Source organism: Agelaius phoeniceus, chromosome 1 (genome assembly GCF_051311805.1).
Source record: "Agelaius phoeniceus isolate bAgePho1 chromosome 1, bAgePho1.hap1, whole genome shotgun sequence".
Lineage (NCBI taxonomy): Eukaryota > Metazoa > Chordata > Aves > Passeriformes > Icteridae > Agelaius > Agelaius phoeniceus.
The window spans coordinates 42801638-42817261 of NC_135265.1; the positions used below are offsets into that span (position 1 = coordinate 42801638).

Sequence of the window (15624 nt, forward strand, 5' to 3'; positions counted from 1 at the left end):
CATGCACTCCCCTAACATTATCTGACAGGCATAAATACCAGATAGAATTATTTCTAGAATAGAATTCTGCTAAAAACCCAACCCCAAACCTCTCACTAATCTACCATATGAGATCTTGCAGTTTTACTTTTATATATGCAAAGTAAAATTCCAGTCAATATCTTCAGGAACTGAAGATAGTCCGTAAGATTCTACTGGCAAATAAAGCACAAATAAAAAATTATGACAGGCTCATCAATACAGCATACAATACCATTTGTCCAGGATTTCATCTCTGTAGTTCCACTGAAGAGATTTACTTTTTGGTCATTCAATGGCAATCCTGATAGCAATTCACAGTTCGCTTTGTATTTACAGTCACTGTTGAATATTAAAAACCATAATTTTGTTAAAATTAGTTTGTTTAACCAAATTTAACAGGGGTTTCTTTCATGTAATGCATGCCTTTAAAGAGGGATTAAGTGTATAAAAGATGAGAATTTCTTCAACACTTTATGCAACACTTTATGCAACACTTCAAAACTTGCCATAAATTTAAATAGCCAGCAGTCCCAACAATTTTACTTTCATTACTCTCATTTGCCTGGTCCAATCTGATTATGATTTTAGCTGAGATTATTCTGCCCTAATGCATAACTGTATTTAAATTCAATAAATAAGTAGAAAAGGCACCTGTGAACCACTCCCCACACCATGCTGACAAGAAGATTGAGATTATTTCTGTCATCTCTGAAAAAGTATTTACATTAGTCTGTTATATAATATCTGCCAAAGAATAAATCCCAAGGCTTTTCAAATTACATTTAAAGAGTTGACTGTTTTCTTTCCTAAAAAACTGATTACTGGACAGAAGATTTAGGTGATTTCAAAGAGAGCGCTAATTAAAGACTGTTCTGCTTTTATTCCCAAATATGTAAATTCCAGAGAATTAAATGACTAAAATGTGGTGTTTTCAAAAATAAGATAAAAATATTGCTAGCAAAACACTGGTAATCTCTTTTGTATTTGTAAACAAAGCTACAGGAAAAATATCATCCCCTTTCATGAGATCTTGCTCCCCTTCCCCCTTTCCATTAAGAATCCTGGTTTAGTACAATCCTGGTTTTAACCTGCTTGCTCCTCTGCAGACAGAGTTGCTACCTCGTAGAAGGGATTCAAAATTTTTAACACTTCTCATAGCCAAGATAATTCAAATAGTTCCTAAACTTTAGGATGTTTTCAATACAATTTGAAATAAAAATGCTACTGTAGAGAGGAAGAAATTCCAGGTAACAAACATAATTTTTTCAACATCATTCTTTATTCTCATCAATGCATTTGGGTTGTTTTCCAGAGGGAACAAAAAATCTGCAGTTTTAGTTACTCAGAAATTTCAAATTACCACATAAAATCTTCTAATGCTACCTCATGATGCCAGCCTCAGTTCTGACACAATAGGATTTTTGTAGCAGTTTCCCTTCAGATTTCTTTAATCTAAACATGAAATTACACACTATTTTGCCAGGAACTGTAAACTATATACATCTACAAGCATTTTTTTCAGTAACAGCATCACTAGAAGAGGAGTTTGCTAAATAAGAACAGCAACTATGTTTTCTTCTAGATAAAACTTTGCAACCATAACATTTTTCAGTTAAACTAGCGAAAATAGTTGACTCCAAAGGAAGGCCTCTTTAACTACACAGAGTACTGCATTGCACAAACATATTTTGTTCAGCACAATCTACTTATTCTGTAATATAAAGAACTATTTATGCTACTAAGGCAAATTTAAATGGGTACTTTATAGCAGAAGGAGGAGCTTGGAGCTCTCTAGTGGATTAACAAAAAGAAGCAGTATTCTGACAGACTACTGGCAGACTCAAGTCTGTTGCAGAAATGTGAGCGTGGTTGGAAAAAAAAAAAGTACTCTCTTCTATGTCAGCTAAGGTTTCTTGGTTATTTTGAAAATTACTATGTCCTAATTCCAGCCAGGAAAGGGTTACTTTTGCAGTAGCTAATTGGTGATTACTGCTCCTAGACCACAACACTCTGTTATTTCTCTTCTAATTACTTAAGAATTTAATCTTAAGTGTACCTTTCCTACAAAAACTAATTCTCTGTCATTTCTGGATTGCTGATGAATGAAAATTTCTCAGTCTGACAGTAATTCAGGCTCGGAAAATCATCCACGGTATGAAGTTCAACAAGGGAAAGTGACGGATTCTGCATCTGGAATGGGGCAACCCTGGAAGTACAGACAGACTGGGGAATGAGAGGCTGGAGAGCAGCACTGTGGAAAGGGACCTGGAGGTCCTGGTTGATGGCAAGTTGAGTCAACAGTGCCCTGATAGCCAGGAGAGCCAACTGGGGCCCTGTGACCTTGGGGGCATCAGGGACAGCATCTCCAGCTGACCAAGGGATGTCCCACTGTGCTCTACACTGGTGTGGCCTCACCTTGAATATTTTATGCAGTTTTGGGTGCCACAATGTAAGAAAGGCATTAAACTATTAGAGAGTGTCCAGAGGAGGGCAATGAAAATGGTGAAGGTGCCTTAAGGGGAAGCCTGGTGAGGAACGCCTGAGGTCACTTGGTCTGTTTGGCCTGGAGAAGACAAGACTGAGGAGAGACCTCATTGCAGTCTGCAACTTCCTCGTGAGGGGAAGAGGAGGGGCAGGCACTGATCTCTTCTCTCTGGTGACAGGACCCAAGGGAATGGCCTGAAGATGTGTCAGGGAAGGCTTAGGCTGAATATTAGAAAAAGGTTCTTCACCCAGAGGGTGGTCAGGCACTGAACAGGCTCCTCAAGGAAGCGGTCACAGCACCAGCCTGAGTTCAAGAAGCATTTGGACAATGCTCTCAGGCACATGGTGTGAGTCTTGGGAATAGTGCTGTGGTGGGCCAGGAGTAGGACTTGATGATCCTTACGGATCCTTTCCAACTCAGCTTACTCAGTGATTCTATAAATCAGATTAAGAAATGTGTACAGTAAACACTGCAAACACAGCTTGAAGCTAGAAGAACAGTAAAGCATGTCCTTAACTGCATGTGACATGTTTTTAAGCACCTTTTTCTACTGCTGTACAAATATTTGTCAGCCTGAATTTGAATGAGATCTTTCAATTCTTTCATAAGCAGAAAAGAAAAAGGAAAGCTTCATGACTTATTTATTACTATGCTTTGGTTTTGTTAAGTTCTGGTAAGTGCTATTGTGGCAAGAAATGCATCTTATGCTACACTCACATTGAGATGCAAAAGTGAGACACTGTCATGAAGTTAATATACTTTGTCACCAGTCAAAAGTCAAAATAAGCCCTACTGTCCTGTCAGGCTATGACTACACTTGTTCTGTACTTTGTGGAGTGAAATTATATTATTTCATGCATTTATGTTCTTCATTACATAGTTACAGTAACATGGAAAACAATTAAATACTGGTGGTTTTCAGGTAACAACATCACGTTTTATTTGTATAGTAACTGGAGAATAGCACAGGTTACATGAAGGACACACTATATGTACCTTTTCCCAGCTTCACTCTTATTTTCTTCTTCAACATCAGGCACTCCATCTGCAAGCTTGAACTGTGAAGATATTCAAGTATTTTCAGGTACAACAAAGCACTACTAAGGCTGTTATGCTTTACAGACTTAAAACTGTTAGAGATCATTGCAAGGTGTGATAAGACAGTCTTAACTGCAGAAATTGTTATTTGGTGTGTAGGATTATTCTTACAACATCTTTGTTAATGAACATACTGCCTTTATACACTGTGTTCTTTAAAATAGTGATTGTTAACTGGAAAAAAAGACAGTGTGACTGTCTTCACTTCTCTTTGCTCCCATGATAATCTCAGCAATTTTTACGCCCACTGCCCGACTTTAACTGCGCCTGACAGATGTGTGAAACACCACAAAAGTTATTCCAACAAGTTTAATGAAATTTAAAACTGCACTGAGGAGGAATTTAAGCCTTTTGCTCAGCCCTACACAATCATGGACAGTTAAAAAATCCCCAACGATATGGAGACAAAAGACAGCACAACACATATTTGGAGGAGAGAATCTGAAAAGACAAATTCAGAATGAAGTCAGAGAATCCTGGCTTCACAAAGTAACTTAGGACTTCATATTCTATTACAAATTGATTATAGCCAAAGAACTAGAGATGACTATGTTCTCCTTGGATTTCCAAACTTTTTTTTACCACTTCTGAACAGTTTTAGCATTTTCTCCATGCGTAGTTTTTGCCCTTCTCACAGGATTATTAACTGGAAAAACCATCAAAAAAGCATAATCTAAAAATCTCCCCGGATGGTAGAGTACCTTCAATAAGGGTTCTGCTATCGCATTCCCCCTGCAGGTGTGCACTGCTATTTTCTATCCACATACAGAACAGGTTTAGGTAGGGCTTAGTATGCATTTTCTGGTTTGAGTTTGGGTTGGGTGAGATTATTTGCACGTATTTTTTACTGTCCAACACAGCACAGAAAAGCAAGCACTAGGATGCTGATTTTATAAAGCCACAAAGCTATGAAACAAGCCAAACGGGACTAACCTGGTAATACTGCAACAAGTATCCCACCTTCAGCAAACTTACAATTTGACAGACCCTTTTTGTCTATCCAAAAGATCAGCAAACAAAATGGCACTGTTAACTTTGTGAATTGCATGTTAGCTGCCCCAATTCCATTTGCTGAAGGAAATGTTTCTCTTCTTTTAAATACTTTTTTGCTTAAAGGGAAACCGATTCTCTGCTGTTTGATTAATTTCCCAATTACTTACCAATTTTAACCCCGTGAATTGTACAGTTTAACTTATCCAGTTAAAATCACTAGCCACTCCTGGAGTAGTGGAAAACAGCAAGCAACAACGTATGAGTGGTAGAGAGATGTCTCTCTCTGTAAATTCCAATTAATTATCAAAGAAGCAAATAGTATAAAATTCCAGTAAATCTTAAAAGACCTAGACTTATTATCTAGAGGAGGAAAGACAGAGAAAGGTCAGATAAAGTCAGTCAGCATGAAAATTATTTCCTCTGAACAGCCAGAAATCTGTATGTTAAAGGCCCTTCTGCCCAAGTAATGAAGCCCAGAATGATTTTTTTGATGCACGATGGCTGTGCAGCTCCCCAGCTTTCCAACACTGCCCCATCCTTCTGATACTGAGAGGCATTTAACAGCAACATTTAAAATTAGGTATGTTATGTAAAAATGTCATACATGCAAAGCAGTACTCATAGGAGTACACTGGAACAGTAATTTTCATACCATTGGGAATACAATGTTATTGCAACAACTGATGTAACAATAAATATCCTGTTTCACTTCCAATTTGAAGCTTAATTGACAATTAAAAAAAAGTCAAGTTCTGTTAAGTGAAGATTACATTGCCAATACACAGTAATCTACTAAATGCTAATATTCTTTTTATTTCAGGAAATTTAAGATTTTGTTGATAAAACAGCATTAGCAATTAAAATTATCCAATTATGCGGATTGTAATTTCTTAAACTATTTAAGTAGAGAAAGCATAATTTCTCAGTACCTTTTCATCCCCATCCACACTTGTCAAAAGTTCATCTAGTTTGCTCTGTTGCCTCTCTTTAAGAAAGTCCTCACTAACATCTCCTGAAGGACTGCTTCCTCTGGAGGAGTTGTGGGTCTTCACATCTTCAGCTGAAAATGTACAAATGCATTGCTTTATGTGTTTCCCATGCTACAAGACAACAAAGCTTTTATTTCCTAAGTATTACAAAGGCTTAGAACTAATGATATTTAAGAACTCCTAGGACCTCCTAAATGTGAAATTTATGGAAAAATATTTCATGCTTAAGGCAGGAACCATTTCAAATAAATATTAGGCTGAATCTGCAATTAAAATTCTATCCAAGCACTATGTTCTTTAATGGTCCCTGTTGAACAGTACAACAAGTTTACTTATAGAATATTGAATTCAATACTTTAGAAATAAATTCAGTTAAGCTTTTTTATTAAAACACAGCCAAAGATATGTGTGGCAATTTGCTAAGCAAAAAGACTTAGCCTTTGTTACAAAAGGGTGTAAGTTAATCACACTGACATGATGCAACCCTGAACTAAATATAGAAAGCTCTGAGAAATTCCAAATTCCTGTAATATAGTAAATTCAGTAAGAATTCAGTGTCAGTAAATTTCAGCACCTTTTGGAGATGCCACAGGAAACGAACAACACACCTGGCTGCAACTTTCTGAAAGGGCTGTTTATGTACAACAGAAGAGTTCTGCATAGAAAAGAAATTCACTACTGGATCACACAAATGACTTCCAACTGCACTGTGCTGTCCAGACACAGGAAGAAAGAATCAGATTAGTATTGGAAAGACTTTTCTCTTATAGTCCCAGGTCTCTATGATCACCAAGTACAAGACACATCTGGCTGAAGACAACATACACAAGATTTCCACTTGAAAGGTGAAGAGGATTGATGTCATCCAGAATATTTTAACTGTAGTACTTTTTCCCTTTCTTAAATGGTGAAGCATTTGCACTAAGGCAAGGAGCCATGACTTCACTAACTAACACAGGACACCAAAGCAGTAACACCTATTTCTAAATAAATACATAAATAGCCAGTAATTAGCAAAACCAGGAACCCTTCTTTTGTTCTGTGCAGGTTTTTTTTAAAAGTCATGTATTAAATGGTAAGTTACTGTGTGCATTTTCATCTAAGATTATGATGGGATCCTGCTTCTCAGATCTGGGAAGGACTTTAAGTACCACAAAAAGAACCAAAGACTTTCAGCCTCAAACTTTGCTAGAACATGAAGTAAAACAACAAAGAACATGCAGAAGTTACTGAATAGTCCAAAATTTGTTGCCAGGTTTGGCTTCAATCACCTCAGCATTGCAGATTCCATGGCCCAGGCTCCAATCTCTTTACATGACCAGAGGCATAACTGTGCACTTCCTCTTGACTCCTCCTCAGGGAACTTGTGTCTATTTCTTGGTATCTGAGCTCTAAAAACCTCATTATCTTTTATTTTACCTTCTAATACCTGAAGCCTGAGATCTTCTCTTCCCCTAATAGTCTCTAGTCACTCCTTTCCAGGAGGCACTATCTGCTGAAATCAAGCTTTGTAGTGAATCTAACACATTCATGTGGAAAACCAGCACAAGAGGTACTGTCACAGACACCTTTCAATCCTGAAGCAAAATCAACATGTAATGTCAGAATGTCAGAATAACAATAAGCTGACAAACTGATACCAGAAGGGAAACACTATGAACCTCCAAAACCAGTCTCAGTACTCTGTATGTTCACCACTGTCAGTAAAGGGCTTCTATCCAAAGTCAAAATCCGATTCTTCCAACCTATCTAGTAGAAACTTCTACATTAGGTATACCTTGGTATACCACTAGGTCTGGTATGCAAGCTGTAGAAAACAAAACAAATCACATTCATGTGCTGCCTAGCTGGACTGTTCTGCTTTAAATAGGAAGAAAAACCCCACTAAATCAGAAGTAACCTTATTTCATTAGAAAAAGGCATTCTTTAAAAACAGAACAGTGTCTCAGTGGAATGGGCACAGCATCCACAAAAAACCCCCAAAAGGACAATCTGGAAATAAACCTGACTACAAAATTCTGTGTGCTGATGAACACAACAGAACAACCACCTCTAACTCTGACCTAAACTCCAAAGCACTATTACAGGACTCAGAGTCTTACTATGATTTCAACAACTAACAGAATTCTTTGCCTAAAACTGTCAGAGAAATGTCAAAAAACCCCAGAACCAAAACCAAATCAAAAAACCTCACTCCAACCCACTAGTCCTACCAAGAGACAAGTAATACAGAGAAGTACATGCTCCCTCTATGACTCAGGCTTGTGTCATTTTGAAAGATGTTGACTCAATATGCATTAGGAAACAAACTGCTGTAACAATAAAAAGATAATACAAAACCAGACAAGTAGACAAGTTCCTTTTTTTTGTTTGTTTTTTTCTTCTTTGGATTATATACCAAAAATTTCCAGAGACCCTTACCTTTTAACACCAAATTACAGGAATTTTCAGTATCACTTGACTTTCCAGATTCTTGCATGCATCTGTTTTGAACAAAAAGTGTACTTCAGATTTCCATCTTGCACAAAAGCAAAAATAATTTATAAGTTACATAAAATCAAAAGTTCTCAGTAATACTTTTAGCCATGGACAGAACACTTACAACCAATACACTGTTTTAAGACTCTTTTTAACTTTCTCTTTTGGCTTTCTTATGTTCATCCCTTCAGATGAACACCTAAACATGTTAAGTAAAACCAAGACTTTTCAAAACCCAAAATTTTCAGTAAAAGTTCATGATCTCATTTAATCTTTGCCTAAAATACTGGGAGGGGAAATTTTCTCAGTATAGCAAATCAAGAAAATACTGTGCTAATGAGTCAATTCATCAGTTTCTAAAAAATGTGATTTACAGTAATTTTATATTCAAAATAATTTGCTTAACAATGAATCTCAAAGAGAGTAACAAAAAACAACTGTTCATAGGAAGATACTTCACCTATTTCAAAGATAAGTAAGGAAAAAATTAATACTTCTCCTTAGAAAAGCTCAGGAGGGACAAATAGATATCTTAAATGTTACACATAGAATATATAAAACATGCTCATGATCATCACACATTTTAGAAGCTTGTACCTGGTGAATGACATCAAGTGTAATGACAGCAAGCTGTCCAGTCAAGGCAACAGAAAGTGGCAAACAAAAGCATATGTGAAAAATTAATACTATGCTACAGCCTAGCTTCTTCTCAAGAAGTTGGATGCTCCCACTACAGACTTGCCCTGTTCTCTAGAGGCTTGTTTTGGCAGAAATTTTATTCTGTTAACATCTCTAAGTTTCATATTCTCATGTTCAAAAAAGTGTTCAGCACCTCAAACAAGATTCCCTTCCTCTTTTGCACATGGGTTTAATGAAAAGGATAAGGAGAGCAGTGAGTAAAAAAAAAAATAATGCAGCTATAAGGTGGTACAATCCTGAAAGTAATTGAAGTGTTACTTAAAATACAGGTAGCATAAAGCCACCTAGAAAGACCACACAAAAAAAATTAAAACACCCATCCCAATAAAAACCAATCTTTGGAGGAAAATCTTGCATTATTTCTATCTAAATCTCTTTTTTTTTTTTCTTTGAAAAAATGAAAAATTCAATCTTAAAACTTTTTCACTGAACACAAGTATCAAAGCTTAAGAGAGAAAACAGGCTAAACAATAGATAAGTTCATTCCACGAAGAACTACTATCTCATTTACAAAAGTTAGGTTCTACTTTAAGTTTCTTCTCCTCCTCCTATGACTTTTATTATTATCTGAAACCCAGTAAAACATTAACACCTGATGATTTACACCAGGAACTTGCTGAATGAAGATGCAGGATGATACACCTATGCAACACTTTAGCCAAATCACATACCTGAAAAATATTCACATGTCTGGGGATAGGAGAAAAAGAGGGAAGAAGAATGGCAGAACAGAACACTACTGTAGAGACAACCATTTACTCTTACAGACTCAAGAGAAGAATAAGCTACACCTAAAAAGTAAAAACATTGCTAGTATTATACCACTTTCCAACTAAGAAAAATGCCTTCAAAGGGCTATCTGCTTTTTCAAATCTAGAATATTATTTTTATTCATCTTTGTTTCTATTTTCATATTTCACTTCATTTAAACAAGCCCTTTAGGACTACCTTGTCCTACAGTTCAGTTTATACCAGCTCTTATGAAGAAAAAATTAATTTATCTGCATGCAGAATACTGTCACAGCTCAATCAAAACTAGCACTCAAAATCAAATAAAGAAATAATTTAAACAAAAATTAGTGGAATTCTCTAAGGAAGCCTGACCATTACAACCAAAGCATATGCATATGAGATAAAAGTACTTGGGAATATTGTGATAAAAAAAGAATGATATGCATACCTAAAACTACTTTCTACTGAATATTTCTTTTCTGACGCAACAGGAGACTCAGGCTTAATATACACCTTTGTGTCTTTAATGCAGTTTGCAGAGGATGCTTTCACTGGACAATTTTCACAGCGCGCAGGTGCAAGCTCCTCTTCATTACTGGTTCCAAAAAGGTCAGGGTCATCCTGAATCACATCAATGACAAGAACATCTTGGTTGTAAGCTTCAAGGACATCAGGTAAATTTTGACTGTTGACTTTTTGTGAAAAATTCCCTCTTGATTTTCTATCACCATTTATTTCTAATCCAACAAGGTGGTCGACTGCATTCCAAGAATGATCAGGAAAACTGGATTTCAGCACACACTCAGAACCATAGAAATCAGGCACAGATGGCTCTGGCTGTCCATCAAGAAGAGGATGTGGATATGTAGAGAAACTTTCAGGGAGGGCAGACATCTCATCAGAGAGTTTTACAGAACCATTGTGCTGGAAGTCCTTACTATCAACCTCATCTGCTTTTTTCTGTATGGAAGCTGAAGATGCAGCATCACTCATGACAGGAAGAGGACCCTGCTCAGATTTTACCAAGAAAGTCTCCTCACCTGTCTTCTGCCTTCCTGGACTAGTGCTTTCAAGAAGCTCTAGTGGACTACAAGTTTTGCTTTCAAATGAATGGACAGATTCCCGTTTCTTGGATTTAGGTTTGTTTCTGCATAAAGGAATTTTGAATTTTGTCAGGTTTCCAGAGGTTAATGGTTTAATTAGGTTTAAATCAGAAAATGTCTGGTTCACTACTGATCCTTTAGGGCTGAAGTTTATACTGTTTGTATTACTTGCAGAAGTACCACTCTGGACTGTCAGAGACAGGTTTCTGTTTGTCACATCTCCTTCATTTTCATCCTTTTGTTTTGTTATACCATTCTGGACTGTTGCAGGCAGGTTTCTGTTTGTCACATCTTCATTTTTTCCCTTTCGTTTTGTTGTACCATTCTGGACTGTCACAGACAGGTTTCTGTTTGTCACCTCTCCTTCATTTTTATCCTTTTGTTTTGTTGTGCCATTTTGGACTGTCACAGACAGGTCTCTATTTGTCACAATTCCTTCATCTTTATCTTCTTGTTTTATTGTACCATTCTGGACTGTCACAGACACATTTCTTTCTGTTATATCTCCTTCATCTTCATCTTTTTGTTTTGCTGCAAAATTCAAGGTTGCTTTAACTTCTTGCACATCATCACGGTTAAAAGCCACAGCACTTTTATCTGTATTAACTGGTGATTCTCCATTTTCATTGTTCACTGTCAAAGTCTCATAAATATCCACAGAAGAGGATCCCATTGTTTCATGTGGAGCCTGACAGTCAATATTTGGATCAATCGTTTTATGTGTAATTTCTTTTGTAATTTCTGCTAGTGATGTATGCAAATCCAGCTGTCTCACACTCTCAGTCTCTGCACTACGTTCCACAGCTTTAACACTGCTTTTATCAGAGGAATCCTCAAAAGAAGCCCTTAAAAGTCTTTTTCCTTCTGAGATGAACCTATGACTTTTAAGAAACCATTCAGAAGTCCTGGCACAAGATTCAACAGGCCAAACTTTTTTACCAGTCATGGGTATTGTTCTTTGACAGGTGAACTGCTGCAATTTCTTAGTAACTTTGTTCAAATTTCTTCCTGTCTTTCTTTTGTGACCATCAGAAACATCATGGATCTGAGCTAACCCTCTAAGGCTATCTGAGGCAGCTGCATAACGTGCCACACTGCTTGAATTTTCTCCTTTTACTATTGCAGAGAGCTCAGCTGTCTTCTTAAAGCCAGTTTCAAATGCAAGTAATTTGGTACTATTCTTTCTCCAGGCTGATACAGTTTTTACTTCCTGAGTATTTTTTTCTGTATCAAAATCTGATGTATGATCACATGAAGGTGAGAAAGTATGATTCAGTCCTGAAACTGAAAATGAGCTTGACATGGTTTGTAACTCACACTTCTTACATTTACTAGCCATGTCTTCAGATTTCTCAGTGATTTTCATCTTTTTTCTAGGCTTTCTACCAATATTCCACTTTTTTCCCCTTAAACACTTGCTGCTTTCACTCAGGCAGCATGAAACAGAGCCTTCTTCATTTTCATTCTTTTCTTTATTAGATGAAAAACCACCTTTTATGAGTGATCTCTCATTCTGCATTCTACTAGTGCTGCAAATTCTATCACTCAGGTCTCCAGTACCATGGGCTACATGGAAGAATCCATTTAATTTATAACTGTTGGTAGCTCCACTGGCTGAAGGCTTCACTAACGTGTTGATGTAACAACAGTCCTGTAATACCACAAATGGATTCTTTTCAGCTGCACAGAGCAAGCCACTGCAATGGTTTAGGGCATTAGTGTCACGTTCAGCACCACATTTAGTAGATACATTCATCACTCCTTCAGCTGCAGTCACACTTAAACTTTGCAAGTGCTTGCTTTTACCAGATCTGTGTTGCCTTTTTCTACACTGCACACCAGGCTCTTCTGTTACAGCATGGCATAGGAAACTCTTGCTTTCAGTGTCACCTGAAGTAGAAACTGTAGAAGATTTAGAATAGTGAGATTCCTTTTCCATAGTATCTTCTACCCTGTTTTGCTTTGTCTTAACCTTCTTTACAGCCTGTGAATTACCAGAGTCTTGCTCAATTGCTTTCAAGTGCTCCTCTGATGATTAAAAAACCAAAGAAGTGTCATTAAAGAAAACTCTAAGAGAAAAAGACTATTTTATAAAGAGAATCAAAACCCCCAAACATAAAAGGCTGCTAAAGAACATGACACTATATAAGGCTAAAATATTCCAGTGAAGTTTTATGACTTTTTTTTTAAATGAACGCTATTAGGACACTTAAGAGTAAAAAAGATGTATTACCTTCAGGAACAAATGCAAAGAGGAGCAGAACTGTACAGTGTCATAAGGACACCGGAAGTTGTGTATTTGTTGTGTACTCCACATAAGTGGAAAATAAGAAAATGCAGATGCTGTTTGCATGCTCAGCCTTAAAATCTTTTGTTTGCACAGCATATTCTCTGTAGTAGGAACACTAATTTGTAAGAACATCTTTCAGATCCACAGTCCAACCAAATGCATTTGATTGATCAAGAAGATCCAGAAAAATGGAAGGACTTGCATTTTTAGAGACTACTACTTTTTATTTAAAAGCAAATACAGATTATGTAAAAAACTGTAGATCTGAAAATTTAGACTAGAGAATGGACTCAAGAGCATACTAGTGCAATGCCGGTTTTTTTGGACCTTTGTTTTCAAGGTAAAACACAATGTTAATATCTGTCTTTCAGAATATATTTTTTAGATAAAATATTAATAATCTACAGTAAGTATATGTCATTTGAATGTATTCACTTCAAAAGTAATGTTTTTAGACAACATCCTGAAGAAAAAAGAGACTTTAAAAACTCCTTTTTCAAAATTGTTCCAGTTTGACTCAACATTCTCTTAAAACACCAAAACACAATCATTGCTTCTACATTTTGGGATTTTTCATAAAATAGCAACTAAAAAGTCCTGAGAGCAAACCCCAGCATCCTATAAAGGCAGACACTGTAAGAAGACAGCATCATACATAATCAAAAATAAACAGATAATAGACAGATGAATAAGGACTTGACTGTCTTTTATTCTGGCATTGCTGAAACTACTGCCCCCTTTCTTGCTTGTGGCTGACCACCTCTGAAGAAATAGGGAATGCTTTTGGAGAGAAACAAACTCCCAGCACTCCTCACCAACGGCCTGCCTGTTTCTATCCATATCCCTTCCCCTCTCCCTTCCTCCCCTGTTTCTCTACCCCCTTGAAAGGCTAACTGGTCTCCTCTCCCTGGTGTTAAACAGGCTTCTTTTCTCCTTCAGGAAAAGCCTTTCCTCTTTCTGAAAATCTCTTGTCTTCTAAGACTGGTGGTATTCACAGTACTGTGAAGCACACCCTAACTTTTCTCAAACTAAGTCAGCAGCCAGTTTTTCAAGGAGTCTTCCTTCAGGACCAATTTGGAAGCCCAAATTCTGTACCTGTACTTCTACAATGGAGCTACCAGTGCTTACCACTTTCCCCTGGGCTGTCTGGTCGTTTCTGAGTGCTTGAACTCTGCTGCTCTTCTTTCATGCAATGCTTCGGAGTCTTTCTTCTGGTTGTTGGTTGTTCTTGTCCACTCAGATCCTGCAGCTGCTGTGACAGCAAGGCATTTCTGTTCCTCATACTCAGAGCTCCTTTCCTGGACTCTGGACACTGTGTATGCTGTTTTAGCAAGGCAGAACTACCCCTCTCCTTGGGACCATGTACTTTTGGTTTCCTCACCGATCTCCTGCCTTTCTTGCCCAAGCATCTCCCTTCTTTTTCCTGTGCCCCTAGGGTTCTTGATCCAACTAATGGACACCCATTCAACTTCTCTAGTATATCAACCTCTTCCTGGGGTTTTGGTTGAGGGACAACTTCCTGGGCACCCAAATTCTTCCTAAAATCTGGGATTTGCATATTCTGCATCATTGTAGAGTCAGTACATTGCATTTCAGTACTCCACATGACCTTTTTGGGTTGAAGAACTTCTGGTTCTGGAAAACAGGATATTCCATGTCTCTCTGTGCTCTTAATTTCCCTCTTCAAGTTCGGGACTTGTAATTTTACTTCCATACAGGAATGTTTGCCTTCTGTTCCTGAGCTCCCTGAACCCTTGTGGAAACGTGAGAAGTTCAGGTCTTCTGAGCAATGTTCATTCCTTTCAATCCCTGCTGAGAACTTTTTCTGCAAAGCAGTTCCTGAGAAAAACAGCTGTTGGCTTTGACCTGTCCCTCTTTGAGTCTCTTCCCAGCACATTGCTGCAGCCGTGGCTGCTGCTTGCCAATCTTTGCACTCAGCTGTGTCTGAAATTAGTGAAGCTACACCCTTGCTTCTTCGGGGAGACTTCCTGTGCTGGATTCCGTTGGTTTTTCTACCTGGTAATTTCAGTCTGTTCTCACCTTGGTCTTTCTGCATGGCCACAGGAAGAGCAAAACACTTAAAGGAAGTGCAAGAGAGTGTGGCAGGTTGTGGAAAGGAAGGTAAGGGCTGCTCAGGCTTTCTCTTTGGTGCCAGGCGACGACTCCGCTTGACCACCAGCTTTCCCTCTGGCTCACACCCTGCCTGCGGAGAACCGGGGCTGCTGACCTCGGGGTCAACCAGCTTCACCTCGCCGGGTCTCACCACCTTCCCTGACCTCAACTGCGGCATCTCGGTGGCGCAGAGACAGCAACAGAGCCCACAAAACCCTCTCACCAGGGCACCTTTCGCTGCAGCCGCGCTAGCTCGGCACCCACGATGGCTGCAGGCCCGACCTGGGAGCGGGGGGACAGCCCCTCCCAGGCTGCCGCCTCCGGGGACTACCGGGGGAGCCCAGGCCGCCCAGAGAAAAACCACGGCCACCGACAAGTCCTTCCTGACACCCTCACTGCCCCGGCCCCCAAACACACACCCGGAGCAACGTCTCACAGACCATGGCGCTGAAGGAAGCGGCCCCGCACCTCTCCAAACTCAAAAAGGCCGCCGCCTGCAGCCTCCCGCGCCGCTTTCCCACCCTCTCCACTATCTGCCCTCGTCTACCGATCCGTTCCCCTCGTCCAAGCGCCGCCTGCCCGCCCAAAGCGCCGAGCTGCCGCCGAGCCGGCGGGCGATGGTGA

General features: G+C 38.7%; 1 protein-coding gene across 1 annotated transcript in view; it reads right to left on the reverse strand.

The window, feature by feature from the left end:
* The window catches only part of TOPAZ1 (testis and ovary specific TOPAZ 1), a 38442-nt gene extending 23264 nt beyond the window's left edge, over positions 1–15178 (reverse strand). The window contains exons 1-6 of the mRNA XM_054647048.2: positions 14017–15178; positions 9944–12626; positions 8008–8069; positions 5527–5657; positions 3503–3564; positions 254–360 (exon numbers count right to left, since the gene is read on the reverse strand). Of these exons, the coding sequence (XP_054503023.2) occupies positions 254–360; positions 3503–3564; positions 5527–5657; positions 8008–8069; positions 9944–12626; positions 14017–15178 (4207 nt within the window). The remainder of the gene's footprint in view (positions 1–253; positions 361–3502; positions 3565–5526; positions 5658–8007; positions 8070–9943; positions 12627–14016) is intronic.
* Between the last annotated feature and the right edge of the window lie 446 nt (positions 15179–15624).